The following is a 13,634-nucleotide window of genomic DNA, read 5'->3' as shown; positions in this document are numbered from 1 at the left end:
TTCCAAGAAACCCAATGAGGCCGAAATGAAATGGCCACGTGGTTACGGTGCCAAAGAACAACCTCTCTTTGTTTTATGCACAGCCAAAGAAGTAAAACGGTCAAAGCACTCTAGATATTGCTGTGCGATGACAGGATGCTGGTCAGGTACTTAACTTCAACACTTCTACAGCCTGCCGAGCAGGGTGTCTACGGTCTTGGAGGTGGTTTCCTTCTCTTCCTTGATGATATTGCCAAACGCCTTGAATTCAGGTATAGCCGCATCCCGAACAAGTTGATAGCCCAGGCTTTCGCTGCTGACTACAATAGCACCGGAAGCACGCATTTGGGCCCTGGAGACAGGTTGAGGCAAATGATACAGCAGGCAACCTGGGACCAACAGTGCGATTGGAACCTCGGCTGGGTTACAAGACGAGACCCCGTCGGCGAGAACATAAACCGCGTATTTCTTCGGGTGGACGAGAAGAGAGAGGGCCGTTTGGAGGATGCAGATGTGACTCTGGCGAGGGTAAGAAGGAGCGTCAGAGCCGAAATAACTACAGACTTCAATCCCAATCAACACGATATTCTTGATATGCGGACGCTGCTCGCTGATGTCAGCCTTCGGAATGTGTCGGGAAGACAGCAGGAGAGACCGTTGTGATTTGGGAGAGAACCTCGGGGGTTAGCATCGAGAAAAGTGTTTTGTCGAAGGTTCCGATGTGCAGAGGCCCAAGTGATTCCAAAGCGATAGCAGGGTCGGTTGGTCCCAAGGCTTGTTCTAGTCAGCCTAGCTCTGGAGAGCTTTATTGGCAGCTACCCTTGGTCTTCTGTGTGGTGACTAGCACTTCACAACCCAACACCTAAATATAGTTTGAGTTGAAGGGTTCATTCACATTCCTCTAAGCTGACATCACCTTCGCAATTTTGAGGACCTTATTCGTCGTAGCCACGACATGGTCAAAGCCAGAAATAGCGGGCCGAAACCGCTCTTGAAGATCACATAGAAGGATTAGCGTGGAAGAAGGGTCCATAGTCGTACAGGTCAAAGATCTACACATCACGTGCTCGTAAATAATCGAATCTATGGAGGAGACGCCCAGGCCCAATCCAACACGCCAATATCTCGGAATATCTTCTTCACCAGATCCTCCTGCTCGACTCTGCTCACGTCATCTCCCCCTCCAACTTCGATTTCTCTCCAAACTCGAACACATTCATGGACTTCTCTCGGAGTGCTCAATCCCACAACCAACGGAATCGCACCACCGGTGTTTCGAATGCAATACCCGGTCGCGAGGTCTGCCAACGAGCGGCCGCGCTCTTTGACCTCTGTTGCCGCGTTTATAGTCGCTTTTCGTAGTTCAGGTGATGCTGGATGCCAATTGGGCGGCCCGGCATCCGTCAAGAGGCCCATACTGAAGGGAGAAGCAGCCAGTAATTGCCCAACTTTGGCGCGACCGGTGAGCTGTGGTGCGAATTGGAGGAATGTGCTACTCTGGAGCGAAAGGTTGGAATAGGACAAAATCACGTCGACAGGTTTGAAAGGTGGGTTGTGAAGAATAAGGAGCGCCAATCGCAGCAACGTGTAAAGAGGATAGCCTAAAGTCAATGAGCTTAGAGACAGAGTCTAAGGTAGTGCTTGCCAGTTATTCCTATGTGCTTGATGAGACCTTCATCCTGCATTTTGCGTAGTTCTGCAATGGCGTCGAGGATTTTCTGGTCGCCTGGCCCTCGTATTTTGCCTTCGTCGCCCTCTTGGAGACCATATGCCTCTTTGTCGTCATCCAAGGCGGATAGATGGTTCCCAGTTCGTCGAGGCGTAACTTCTTCACAGACAAACTCGACATCATGCAGATGCACAACGTCAAAGTAGTCCGCATGCAGTCGCTCTAAACTTTGTTTTACGCTGTTCCTAATGGTCGCAGGCGTATAATCAAAGTCAAACGTTCCATATCGCCCACACTTTGTCATCTAAAAAAAATAGTATAATTCAGCAGCTAGGGTCAAGGTGGAGACGAACCAACTGGTAAGAAGAGCGGGGAAACTCGTCTTTGAGCGTTACAAGGGCTTTACCCAAAAAGTACTTCCGACGGCCCGTAATATACCGACGTGTCGAAAGCGTTGATGCCATACCTAGACTGTAAGATAAGCGGAATAGAAACCACCTAACAATCCTCTTGCTACCTAAGAGCGAGCTGAACGGTTCTTAGAGGCGAGTCACCACTGAGCAGTTCATCCGTCTGGTATTGCGGGGAAAGTGCCCCTCCACCAAATACAATTCTGGGCAAAGCCAACGGAACACCAAGTCGTGGCTAAAAACGCAATCGATCGCTTTTACAACGTTTTCAAGATACCACGAACCACTAATGGCCCAGCGACTGGTTGTTCGTCAAGGAGATCAGTCGATGCCATGAAGGGGGGAGGTGAAGACGCAATAAGTTATAGCCGGATCAAGCAGGTATCACGAGGCCGCTGGGCAAGAACAACGACGAGCACAAGCTCTCGGGTGAAGGAGGGAAAGCAAAAGTCTTTTCGTTGGGCAGAAACAGGAAAGACGATATAAACATCTACAGCTTCTCGCGCTTCCAGCTAGAGGAAGGATAAATTCAGTATTCTGGGGAGGGGGGTCAACGGTATGGGGAGCAACGTACCTCTTATCGAACTTGTGGTTAACCTCGTAGAGCTTAGTGCCTTGGTCCTGCTCGATGGAGAGGAAGGGGTGCGGGTTGTTCTTGGTCCAGACGACTACAACGGGTGATGAGGTCATGGAAACATGGGAGAGAGAGGATAACACACCGGTTGGACCAGTGGCGAGCCGGTAAAGATACCAGGAAGCCCCGACGCATGCTCCACCAACAGCGACATAGCTATGAAAACCTCATGAACCCAACCGCCTGCCAGGTAACAAACCATGGACTCACATTGGAATTGCCTATAGTCGAGCTTGTCAGCAACGTAGCTGATTCAAACGAGTGGAAACTCTACCTCAACGGCAAACCAGTGTTTCATGAAGTTACTTCGGGGCGCCATGGATGGGTAAAAAGAGTGTTGATGTAGCGTGACACACCACTACCAAAAGCTTCAAAGTTTCCATAGCGTGAGTCTTATTGCATATCTAGAATTACAAGTAACGTCCTTCGATGACGAGCAGCTTCAAGCTGCAGTGCCATTAAAAACACCGTGAATGTTTACAAATCAAGCATAAGAAGGGTACATCGCGAAAGCAGAGGCAAGATCAGAGTTCAAGTATGATACTGAATTCAGTGTCAGCTTTACCCTCTAAACGAAAGAGAACGAGGACGACTGACCATCATAAAAATATCGCCTCATCCTCTTGCTTTCTACCCCGACTTCCTTGCAGTGTCTCTCGTTCCAGCCGCGACTTCAAACGTTCAAGCTGACTCTGCTTGGAGACATAACCTCGCTTTACTGGCGCAGCCGATGAAGCAAGAGGTGGCGAGTCATGCACTGTGGCATCACTCGAAGCCATGCCCCAAGATATCAAAGAAGAGAGACGTCCTGCAAGGGGAGAAGACATTATGGAAGAAGCAAGAGTAGAAGGCGAGATGGATGCAGTACTCGTTTCTCCCGTTGGTATATTGCGCTCCGACAAATCAACACTTTTCATGTCTGAACCTTGATGGGCAACTGATTCGTCTGTGTATCTGGAGCGGACATGAGGCGTCGTGTCGTCTACACTAAAATCAGTCTACGCACAAGATAGACGAGGGATGCCCGAACCATTTGTTTGCGCGGCCTTGCGGCTGGGCAGCAAAGGCTGTCGAGGTGGCTGACGGATGAAAGTCGTACTGGGCTTCGTCGATGCATTGGTGGAAAATGACGAAGAGGTGTTGATGCGGGAAGGTGTTGAGGGCTGAGGGATGAATGAGGGCATAACACCTCCACGCTTTGTTGGCGGAGTGACGAAGGAGTTGAGGGGAGAAACGGCTCTTGGTGATGGAGGGGAAGACGGTAGTTTGGAAACGAGACGAGGAATGGAGGAAGGAGAATCATAGCGAGAAACAAGAGTGGGAGGAGTTGATGGGACTCGACCAAAGCTCGAGACCTGATTAAAAGAGGTGAATGACTCTTCGTCATCCTCATCTTCTTCAGTGAAAACCAGCGCTGGTTGTGGACTTGGGGAGGACAAAGCTGTCGCTGGAGTAATTTCGTCCATGGGAGGTGTAAATGTGATCTTGATTCCATTGTTAACTTCTCCGTCTTCAACGACGGTTTCAGCTTCAGTCTCATCCTCCTCCTCAACTGAATCCAGAACGAAAGTAGCCTCTGCGCTCGCAAGCACAGACGCAGGCAAGACAAAGCAAGATTTGGCATCACCGACGTCAAATCCCTTGGCGAACAACCCCTTGCTTGTTTGCTCGTCGTATTCAGCGTAGTTTGGGCAATCTGGTGAAAGAGGCTCGTCGAGATCTTCGAGGCAACCGAAGAATCGATCGACGTCTGATTCTTGCGACTCCGATTTGGGGAGGACATTCTTGGGGAACGTCCATTTAGAAATCGAGAGCTTGGCGCCATGTGTCGGAGCAGCTTGAGGGGCAGTTTCGACTGATGGGTTGAAGTCGTCAAGCGAACCGAAGGATGACGAGGGACTAAGCAAAACATCATTCTCATCCTCGTCTTCATAACCCGCCAGTTCATCCTCCTCTTCTTCCACACAATGCAGTTTGAGAGATGCCTCATCTTCAGCAAACGAGCTTGCGGAGTCGAAAGATGTCAAACCAAGACCACGTTTCATGGACAAAGTGACGGGGCGCAATGGAACAACGGGGCCATCGAAAGCGCGGGGAGTGCTGAGCGGGTCAAGCTCGGGGTAAACCTTGCTCTTCGCTGCTTGCAGTTCGGTGGCAATATTCTCTTTCTCGGCAAGGAGTTGAGAAATTGTCTGCTTGAGATCCTCTTGGCTTTGAATCAATTGGTCGTTGGTGACCTCGAGTTCGCTAACACGCTTGGAAAGACTGTTCCTCTCGACCTCGACAAGCCCCAATTGCGTACGAGCGACCCAGGCTTCCCGACGCTCGACTTCAACGCGGTTGGTGAACACGGTGAGTTGCTTTTCCATATCTGAAACGCGTGTCCTCCATCCTTCAACGTCCCGCTTAAGCTCATCTCGTTCCAGCTTGAGGTCTGTCACAAGTGAAACCATTTCGTCTAGCGGCTCCTCATTGTCGGAGGAACCGGAACGGGAATTAACAGAAAGAGAAGAAGCAACCGAAGAAGGTCGCGAATCGCGGTTACTCCGAAAGGACAACGCTCGCTCCAAATCGGTGATTCGGGCGAGGAGGGCATTATGACTTTTGAACAGAAAGTGCTGCTCGCTGACGCTGAGGGGACGACTGCCCGATATTATGTCATCCTCGAGTCGGGTGCTGCTAGCATTGCTTCCTAGACTACCGCGACTTGAGATGGACGAGTGGGTGAAGGTGGAAAACCGGCGTTCGGAGCAAGTCGGAGTCGACTCGGGTGTCGGTAAACCTGCAGCATTGGAGGTAGATGTTTTGTACGAGATGCTACTCTTGCGTAGTGGTGTTGGCCGATTCACTGCTTCCTCCGGTGATATAGCCTCCGGTGACAGTTTTAGGTTGAGTACCGGACGCGGTCGAGTAGTAGCAGGTGAGACGGCGGCATCGGGGGCCAGAGCAAGGATCTTCAGACTGGAACGCTTCGGTGATGCAGGAGAGGGCAGATTATGTAGTGGAAGACTGTCTGGGGTAAGCGACAGGGGGCGAAGATGAGGAGGTCGTGGCCGAGCGGTGATATTGCGCATGAACAGAGATGTCGGTGTTGTGGGAGTGGGTGGGGCACGTGATTTTTCCGATTCATCTTCTTCCTCCTCCTCCTCAACAAGAGTATGCAAAGAGTCTTTGGACGCAGGTTTGAATGAGTCTCGCTTGACCGCGAATGCACCGGATCCTGGTGGAAAAGATGGCTTGGTCGCTGGGAATCGGAGTTAAACGAGACTGGACTTAAAAGAAGAGAGATTGCTTACGAAATTCAAATGGCACAAGCTCAGGAATTTCTACCTTGGAAAATGACGCGTCACGTTTTCCTTCCAGAGCCCAAAGAGCATTGCGGCGAACGGAATCCCGCTCTGCTGGATCTTCTGCAGGAGAGATGGCAGAGTCCGGAATGGAAACACCCATCATATCTGCTGATTCGCGCCGAGTAGAAACCGATGACCTGCGACGATGGTGGGAGTTTCGTTTGGGGGGTGGAGGAAGGGACTGCGTAGAAGCGGAGGTGGTGGGTTCGTGGGTGGTCGTCGAGATGGGAGTTGGCAAAGATTGAAGAGAGATTGAGTTGTTGCGAGAGTGAGAACGGCCATGACGATGCCCAGGAGCGGCCTGGGGAGTGGTCGAAGGCATTCCGAGTTTGAAAGACTCAAACTGGGAGAACAAAAAGGAAGAATTAGAGGGGCAGGACAAGGCACACAAAAAAGGGACTTGCCCGCTGCCTGGCGATGTTGTCTACTTGCATATTGGCTTTTGAGGGGTCGGAATAAGAACGAAAGAGTGGAGGTTCCCTCGATAGGGTATTGGAAGAGACAAAAGAATGGTCTGTGCTGTGGACCTAGCACTGAGTCGGCAGCGACGATGGCAAGTCGAGAAAGCCAACTGGTCACACGGTCACGATCACGCTTGATCTTTCTCTGACACGTTTCTGGTTCGTTCAGAACCACATCAGACTGAGCAGAACCCTCAGGCGAAGAAGTTAACTGGGATACACAAGCATGAAATCGAATGTTAATCGTCTCTACCTGCCCCGGACTGATTTCGGGTTCTCACTTCAATTCAAACACCATTGAAAGACGTCGTCGCCGGTCCGCGACATCCCGATGGCCTTCATCTGTCATTTTGCAAAAAAGTGCAGTGCGATAGAGCTCAATATGCGCCGATGGGACACACGCAAGACCTTTTTTACTCACTTTATCGATATTAGGTCACGACGACATTACACTGTCTGTAGTCGCAAACGCGCCTTACCGACTGGCTTTGGCGCGTCAGTCAGCTGGTACAGCCCGAGGAAAGACCGCCGTTTAAAACCACGTCGTTCATAAAGACATGCGACCCAGTGGCAAGCAACGTCCCACAACATGCTCCTTCCAAAATTCGTAGCGTTCTTAGCGGCGCTAGGCACACTTGCTGGTGGTCAACGTAGTCCTCGTCTGACGCGTCAATCCCAAACCGATGTGCTACAAAACATTGTCCGTGATATCTAACGTTTCTCGGCTCGTACTCACCACTACATTTGTTGAAGGTTACTTGGGACCAATATTCACTTATCATCAATGGGACACGAGTCGACGTATTCAGTGGAGAAATTCATCCATTCCGGTATGTGCCCCTCGAACTCAAGAGAGACATTTCTCATGGCTACCTTAGGCTGCCTGTTCCAAGCCTCTATCTCGACGTTCTGCAAAAAGTCAAATCGCTCGGATTCTCTGCAATATCAGCCTACTTTTTCTGGGGACTGCATGAGCCTAAACGCGGCGCTGGGATCTCATTCGAGGGATTCAGAGACCTGCAACCGTTTTTTGATGCAGCCAAAAAGGCAGGATTATATGTCATCGCTCGACCAGGGTTTTTTTTTTTTCTTGTGGGTACTCTTGTCAATGATACTGAGACATTTCTAGGCCTTACATCAATGCTGAAGTAACGGGGGGTGGTTTTCCGGGATGGGGCACCCATACTTCGGGTCTGTGGCGAACAAGCAACGCATCCTACGTCGAAGCATACACCGACTGTGAGTGAAAACCTGTGTCCGAATCATAATCCAATCTTCTTCCAGATATGACCTCAATCGGAAAGGTTTTAGCAAAAAACCAAATCACGAACGGTGGCCCTATAATCCTCGTTCAAGTCGAAAACGAGTATAGCGGATTTCAAGCGCCATATACTGAAGATTTCGAATACGAAGCCAACCTCAAATCTATCATGGTGCTACTGCTCATGACTTTTCTCTGTCTTAGCTCAAACGTTTTCCCAGCGCTCTAGCGGCGTTACCGTGCCTCTCACTGTCAATGATGCGTGGCCGGGCTCTCACTACACGAACGTGGACATCTATGGTCTGCATTCGACATGCCTGCCTTTTTGCACTATGACTAACACGAACTATCCAGGCTATGACTCGTATCCTAATGGTTTCGACTGTTCACACCCTGATGTCTGGCTCTCCGATGCGGTCCCCGAATACTTCTGGGGAGCACACCTTGGAATCAATCCACAAGCGCCAAATGCAGTTTACGAATTTCAGGGTGGCGCTTTCGATCCGTTAGTCTTTTTCTGCGTTATTTGCTCATTGACTGAATATTGTCAAAGCTGGGGCGGGTTTGGATATGAAAGTTGCGCGCAGCTTCTGGGTCCAGCTTTCGAAAGAGGTTTGTTTGCCTGATCCACATGCAACGAGTTGATGTTTATGACAGTTTTCTACAAAAATCAATTCGCCATGGCTTCGACGGTTTTGAACTTTTACATGTTATATGGCGGGACAAATTGGGGCGGTAAATTATACTCTTGGAAAGAATATTTCCCGTTCTGATCTGTCTAATTAGGTATTGCGCATCCTGGTAGGTTTTATTATCTGGCTGAGAAAAGTGACTTGACCAAAAAAGGTGTATATACGTCATATGACTACGTGAATATTTTGTACCCAATTGAAGCGCGGCTAACACTCAGCAGGGTTCTGCAATTGCTGAAGATCGCACTTTACGAGAAAAGGCATACGAATTGAAACTCCAAGCCTACTTCCGTTCCGTATCACCGGCCTTCCTCACCTCACAACCAACCAACATATTTGCGACTCAAGGCTCATTCACTGGAAATCAGGCCCTCAAAACAACCCAACTGCTTGATTTCGTCGGCAACAAAACTGCTTTTTATGTCGTGCGGTGAGTTTCTGATGGGATTGACTCGATCGTTGTGGTAATTGTGGAAAGACAAACCGATGCTTCGGTAAACGATGATCAGACTTACAGCTTGACGCTTCCTACAAGGTGCGAAACCTGTTCTGACTTGCTCTGCGTCTGAAACAACTACAATGTAGTATCGGACAACTAACCATTCCAACAATTGGCGGGTCCCTTGCCCTCAATGGCAAAGATTCGAAAATCCACGTGGTTGATTACAGTGCTGGTTCAACCACTGTGCTTTACTCGACGGGAGAAATACTGACATGGTGAATATACTTTAGTCTGTTAACTCACTTGCTTATTGTTGTCCAGGGCCACTATTGACTCGACCGATGTCATTTTGGTTTATGGCAATAAGGGGGAGCTCCATGAAACTGCTTTCAAGTTCGGTGCAGCTATCCCAACAGCGAATGTTGTCTCTGGTGCGGGCAAGATCAAGACAAAACTGTTAGGAAATGGCGGCTTGGCATTACAATATGTAACGTCTGGCCAAACGGTTGTCCGAGTCGGGAATGTTCTCTTGTACATTCTCGGTAAGAGGTTGAAGTCATTTGAGTTTTTAACAACTAACATTTCGTGAAGATCGTGCCAACGCTTATGACTTTTGGGTCCTGAATCCAGCAACAGCTTTCGGACAGAGTTTCGTACACTCGACTCAGAAGAATCCTATCATTGTCAAGGGCGGTTATCTTTTGCGCTCGGTTACCGCGTCTGCAGGGGCTCTTCAGCTCACTGGTGACTTCAATACAACGCAGCCTGTAACTTTCGAGATTATCGCCCCACAGTTATTCCAAGCTGTTTCCGTCAACGGTGCCAAACTCGCACTTGCGAAAACTCCGCAAGGCACACTCACAGGTCAAAGAGCGGGCTCCCTTCCCCCGATATCACTACCCAATCTCGCTTCCTTGCCATGGGTACTCAACCATTTTGGCTCGAAATGTGATCTGACTAATGTAAATCGCAGAAAACAGCGGATTCCCTTCCTGAAATCCAGCCCCAATATTCTGATGCCTCTTGGACAGTCGCAGATCACAAGACCACGGTTAATCCAACCCCGCCCAACACGACTGTTGTCCTTTACGCGGGCGATTATGGGTTCCATACGGGCAGTATTCTCTGGCGCCATCATTTTGCTGCTTCGGGGCTCGAGAAGGGCTTCAACGTCGGTGTTCAGGGTGGGGCTGCGTTTGGATTTTCGGTTTGGCTGGATCAGACTTTCATTGGTTCATGGAAAGGTGCGTCGGACTTGATCGTGAATTCGTCCAAATATTCATGATTATTCGAAAGGCGACGGGGCACTTTCTAATTTCAATGGGACCTTCTCATTCCCGTCGACGTTGTCTAAGGACTCGCAGCATGTGCTCACAATTTTGCAAGGTAGTTCATTCAACGAGTTCTAATGCTTTCCTGATTTATATTGCAGACCACATGGGAAACGAGGAAAACTGGTGGGCTGCAGGGGAAGTGTTCAAGACACCACGTGGAATTCTGAGCTACTCGTTTGTGGGGACCGACAAAACCGCGTCCGGCGTGTGGAAGGTTGCCGGTAATCTGGGCGGAGAGGATGTATGCCTGACAAGCTCTCACCATCGCAAAAATTGACGCTTTTGTAGTATATTGACACAACTCGCGGAGCGTTGAATGAAGGTGGGCTATTTGGCGAGCGTCAAGGCTGGCATCTTCCCGGCTTCAACGACGCATCTTGGGTGAAGGGGAGCCCTATGACCGGACTGCGCCATGCTGGTGTTGCGTTCTATCGCACAACTTTTACTTTGGACATCCCGGCTGGTGTCGACTACCCCATGGCGCTCGTGTTCACCAACGCAACCGCAACCACCGCCGCCTTCCGGGCCCAGCTCTTCGTGAACGGCTATCAATTTGGCAAATACGGTAGGTTTAGATCTTAACATTTTCAAAAACGGCTATTAAGTCCCGCTCACAGTCAACAACATTGGCCCGCAGAAGTCCTTCCCCGTGCCGCAGGGCATCCTGAACTACAACGGCCAGAATACTTTGGCGGTGTCGTTGTGGGCGCTGGACGCGGCTGGCGGTCACGTGGATTCGCTGAGGCTGGTCACAACAGCGAGGGTGGAGAGTAGCATGGGCAAGGTGGCGAATGCCCCATCCCCAGGATGGGTCCCACGAGTGCATGTCTTCTAATTTTGTTATCTTGGTTTGAGTGAGCAGGAGAATGAATCCAACTATGATGAGTGTATGACCTGGTGCCGCGTTGTTCCCAATGACCCGGCGGTGTAGAAAATTCCGATGGCAACAGTGAAATCAAAGCTGCTTAAAAGAACCACCACCACCATTGACAATACTTATGCCGAACGTTCGAGATAACATGTTTTCTCCGTGTGGACTAGTAAAAGTCATATCAGTGAGGTCTTCACAATTATGCAGGTGTCCTGCTAATTCACCTGGTTTACCAGTTTGGATGGTGCACAAAACCTTGACTTTCTTCGAAAAATCCATGGTCATCTAACCCGCGCAGTATTAACCTGGTGCACCCAGTAGCCGCTCATGTACCCAAACGATTGTAGAGAAACGAGTGGCTGACTCATCGCCCACATTTCCACTAGTTGTTCCAACCACCCATGTTCCACACAATCGTTCTTTTGGCGTCGTCCTCGCCTTCCATGGCGATCAACGCTGCATGCACCTATGTCTTCTGCAGCTTCCCGTCTATTCTTGCCCGACAGGCACTCAACCACTTCGTGGTCTATGCAAACCAGCCAATTTCGCAGTTGCCGTCATACAGCAAACGGTGCTACTCGTTTGTGCTGGGCAGCTATGAATCCGACCTTGTCTTCGTCGCAGGCCCCCCGGACCGATACGTTCGAATTCGTCGGTCCCCTGGAGAGCTGAAGCGTCAGTATCTGGCGTATGTCCGCAAGACGGTCGCGCTTTTGCGAGACGGTTCAGATGACACCCTCTTTCTTCCCATATTGGCCCCTTGCGACGCAGGACATGTACATCTTGGTCAAGGGGTCAGCATTTCGCTAGAAGAACTAGCCCAAACACTCCAGCGCTCCTCCTCCTCCTCAAATGTGAAACTGTGGATGCCAGAATGCAATGACCCATGCTGGGCAGTGCCAGGGCTGCCATGGTCAGTTCTCGACAAGGTCTCCCCGGTTCACGACCGTCTACTCCAAGCCAAACCTCTCAACATCAAGGCGTTCCTTCTGCCCAAGCTTGTCGACGAGGCTCCACGATACTTCAAGTACACCCAGACCGATCTTGACTTTGCCAAGGTGCTGGTCGCTGACCTGAAGGCGCTGATTGCCTCGATCGACCCTTCAAAACTGGACCATCCCTCCGACTACTTGTGCTACGCCGTTCGCCACATTTGGATCACGCGCCGAGGCGAGATCCCCATCGCAATGCGGCTGTGTCGCATCAGAGACGTGGCTGACGTAAACCGGGCCGGCGACATCCTCGCCCACCGCCTCGACTGCTTCATGACCGCCTACGTTCTCTCGCGCCACGTTTTCGGCACCCCGCTCGACGCGCGTAATCTTGCTGACACAATTCCACACGGCGCGTATTGGCACTGGCTCGAAGCGGCGTGCATGGCCCCTGTCCAGGGACACTATTTCGAGGAATTCCTCGAAACGACCAAAATACCGCTGGTGGCTGTGAAAAACCTGCTCGGATCTGTGGGCCTGTTTTCCGATAATGGCTATGCCAAATGGACGGAAGTACTCTCTGTGATTGGGATAAACTCGTGAGCGTGGAAAGTCTGGCCAGTGCCCGATTGTGGAGAATCGCCGCCTTCGCTCCGGATGTTTTGCAGCTGATGCAGGTCGTCGCACAGGCTTTCAAGAGAAAGGCCGAGCGCGAAGAAGACGATGAGGTCCTACTGGAGGATTGCCCGATATTCGAGCACGATTAACATCCCATTGGAGGTGTCTATAAGTAAGTATAGGCATATTACTAGTAGTTCCGTGAACGTCCTCGTTGTCGCTTCTAAATTCTTTATTTTTGCTTATGTGGAAAAACTCAAAACTAACACCAAGTTATTAGACCCCCAACCCAAATAGATTGCATACGGAATACAAAAAAGTCTAGCTCGCCACAAACCGATCTCCAGCCGAGACACGTGCCCGGTACCACCCGCGCACACCCCAGCCTTCAACCAGCCGCAACGAAATACATGAATAAAAGTACAACTAGGCGAGTACAAAACTGCATCGCCGCTCGCCAGTCTCCGGGTGAACGTACGTAGTGCCACCTCCGCATTTCCCCCGCAGAAAGGCCAGCGACAACGAATACATGCGAAGAGAGAAGTGGGTGAAAAAAGGGAGGGTGGAAATGTCCAGTTTACCAAATGCCGTTGGGGATGGCAGGGCGGTCTAGGCGGGAAACGCAGTCGATATGGAAGTAGCAAGGATACAGATGATGTGCTGACTAAGCTACGCGGTCACGCTATGGACGCTGCCTCAGCAGCTCCAGGTTCCCCCCTCCGAGTAAACGGACGCCCTCGTCCGGAAAAAGCCTATCTAGAAAAAAAAGAACTAAAAGACTGTAATGTATGAGAGCAAATGAAGACGAGCAGGAGAGAAAAAAAATAGTCATTTCTTGGCAGCGATCCGTCGCAGAGCATTCCTGCGCCGTTGGGCTAGCGCGCTCATCTTGTCAATATGAGCTGCGGGAGTTGCGCGGGATCGAGCTTCTCTTGCTGAAGAAGTACTCGGCAGCTTGTCTGGTGGGCCACGGGTCCGTCT

General features: G+C 50.5%; 6 protein-coding genes across 6 annotated transcripts; 2 read left to right on the top strand and 4 right to left on the bottom strand.

Moving 5' to 3' along the window:
• Positions 1-165: 165 nt before the first annotated feature.
• MIND_00722100 (uncharacterized protein) lies at positions 166-1,021 on the bottom strand (the record flags this gene model as incomplete). The annotated part of the gene is made up of 6 exons (XM_037363922.1): positions 896-1,021; positions 799-841; positions 635-753; positions 544-582; positions 380-498; positions 166-331 (listed from the first exon to the last, which is right to left on the bottom strand). The coding sequence occupies exons 1-6, from the start codon at positions 1,010-1,012 to the stop codon at positions 166-168; spliced, it is 603 nt and encodes a 200-aa protein (XP_037219566.1). The 5' UTR covers positions 1,013-1,021.
• A 41-nt stretch (positions 1,022-1,062) lies between these two features.
• MIND_00722000 (uncharacterized protein) lies at positions 1,063-2,393 on the bottom strand (the record flags this gene model as incomplete). Its single annotated transcript, XM_037363921.1, has 6 exons — positions 1,063-1,580; positions 1,625-1,952; positions 2,002-2,025; positions 2,087-2,114; positions 2,166-2,293; positions 2,343-2,393. 6 exons carry the CDS (start codon positions 2,391-2,393, stop codon positions 1,063-1,065), a joined length of 1,077 nt encoding a protein of 358 aa, XP_037219565.1.
• Positions 2,394-2,548: 155 nt separating this feature from the next.
• MIND_00721900 (uncharacterized protein) lies at positions 2,549-3,011 on the bottom strand (the record flags this gene model as incomplete). Its single annotated transcript, XM_037363920.1, has 5 exons — positions 2,549-2,570; positions 2,633-2,726; positions 2,778-2,848; positions 2,903-2,913; positions 2,967-3,011. The coding sequence occupies 5 exons, from the start codon at positions 3,009-3,011 to the stop codon at positions 2,549-2,551; spliced, it is 243 nt and encodes an 80-aa protein (XP_037219564.1).
• A 280-nt stretch (positions 3,012-3,291) lies between these two features.
• Positions 3,292-6,364, bottom strand: MIND_00721800 (uncharacterized protein; the record flags this gene model as incomplete). The annotated part of the gene is made up of 3 exons (XM_037363919.1): positions 3,292-3,674; positions 3,723-5,936; positions 5,989-6,364. The coding sequence occupies 3 exons, from the start codon at positions 6,362-6,364 to the stop codon at positions 3,292-3,294; spliced, it is 2,973 nt and encodes a 990-aa protein (XP_037219563.1).
• Positions 6,365-7,092: 728 nt separating this feature from the next.
• On the top strand, positions 7,093-11,067 carry MIND_00721700 (Beta-galactosidase; the record flags this gene model as incomplete). The annotated part of the gene is made up of 21 exons (XM_037363918.1): positions 7,093-7,203; positions 7,257-7,333; positions 7,382-7,579; positions 7,633-7,742; positions 7,788-7,936; positions 7,986-8,064; positions 8,119-8,269; positions 8,318-8,376; positions 8,422-8,499; positions 8,551-8,565; positions 8,611-8,633; positions 8,678-8,886; positions 8,935-8,991; positions 9,042-9,173; positions 9,220-9,440; positions 9,490-9,821; positions 9,872-10,142; positions 10,195-10,284; positions 10,331-10,473; positions 10,521-10,797; positions 10,850-11,067. 21 exons carry the CDS (start codon positions 7,093-7,095, stop codon positions 11,065-11,067), a joined length of 3,000 nt encoding a protein of 999 aa, XP_037219562.1.
• A 437-nt stretch (positions 11,068-11,504) lies between these two features.
• Positions 11,505-12,638, top strand: MIND_00721600 (uncharacterized protein; the record flags this gene model as incomplete). Its single annotated transcript, XM_037363917.1, has 1 exon — positions 11,505-12,638. One exon carries the CDS (start codon positions 11,505-11,507, stop codon positions 12,636-12,638), a length of 1,134 nt encoding a protein of 377 aa, XP_037219561.1.
• Positions 12,639-13,634: the final 996 nt, after the last annotated feature.

The sequence above is a fragment of the Mycena indigotica genome, assembly GCF_014461135.1.
Source record: "Mycena indigotica strain 171206Taipei chromosome Unknown Mind.scaff0006, whole genome shotgun sequence".
NCBI classification, from domain to species: domain Eukaryota; kingdom Fungi; phylum Basidiomycota; class Agaricomycetes; order Agaricales; family Mycenaceae; genus Mycena; species Mycena indigotica.
Note: the sequence above shows the minus strand (reverse complement) of the source record. Positions and strands in the feature narration are given on the sequence as shown.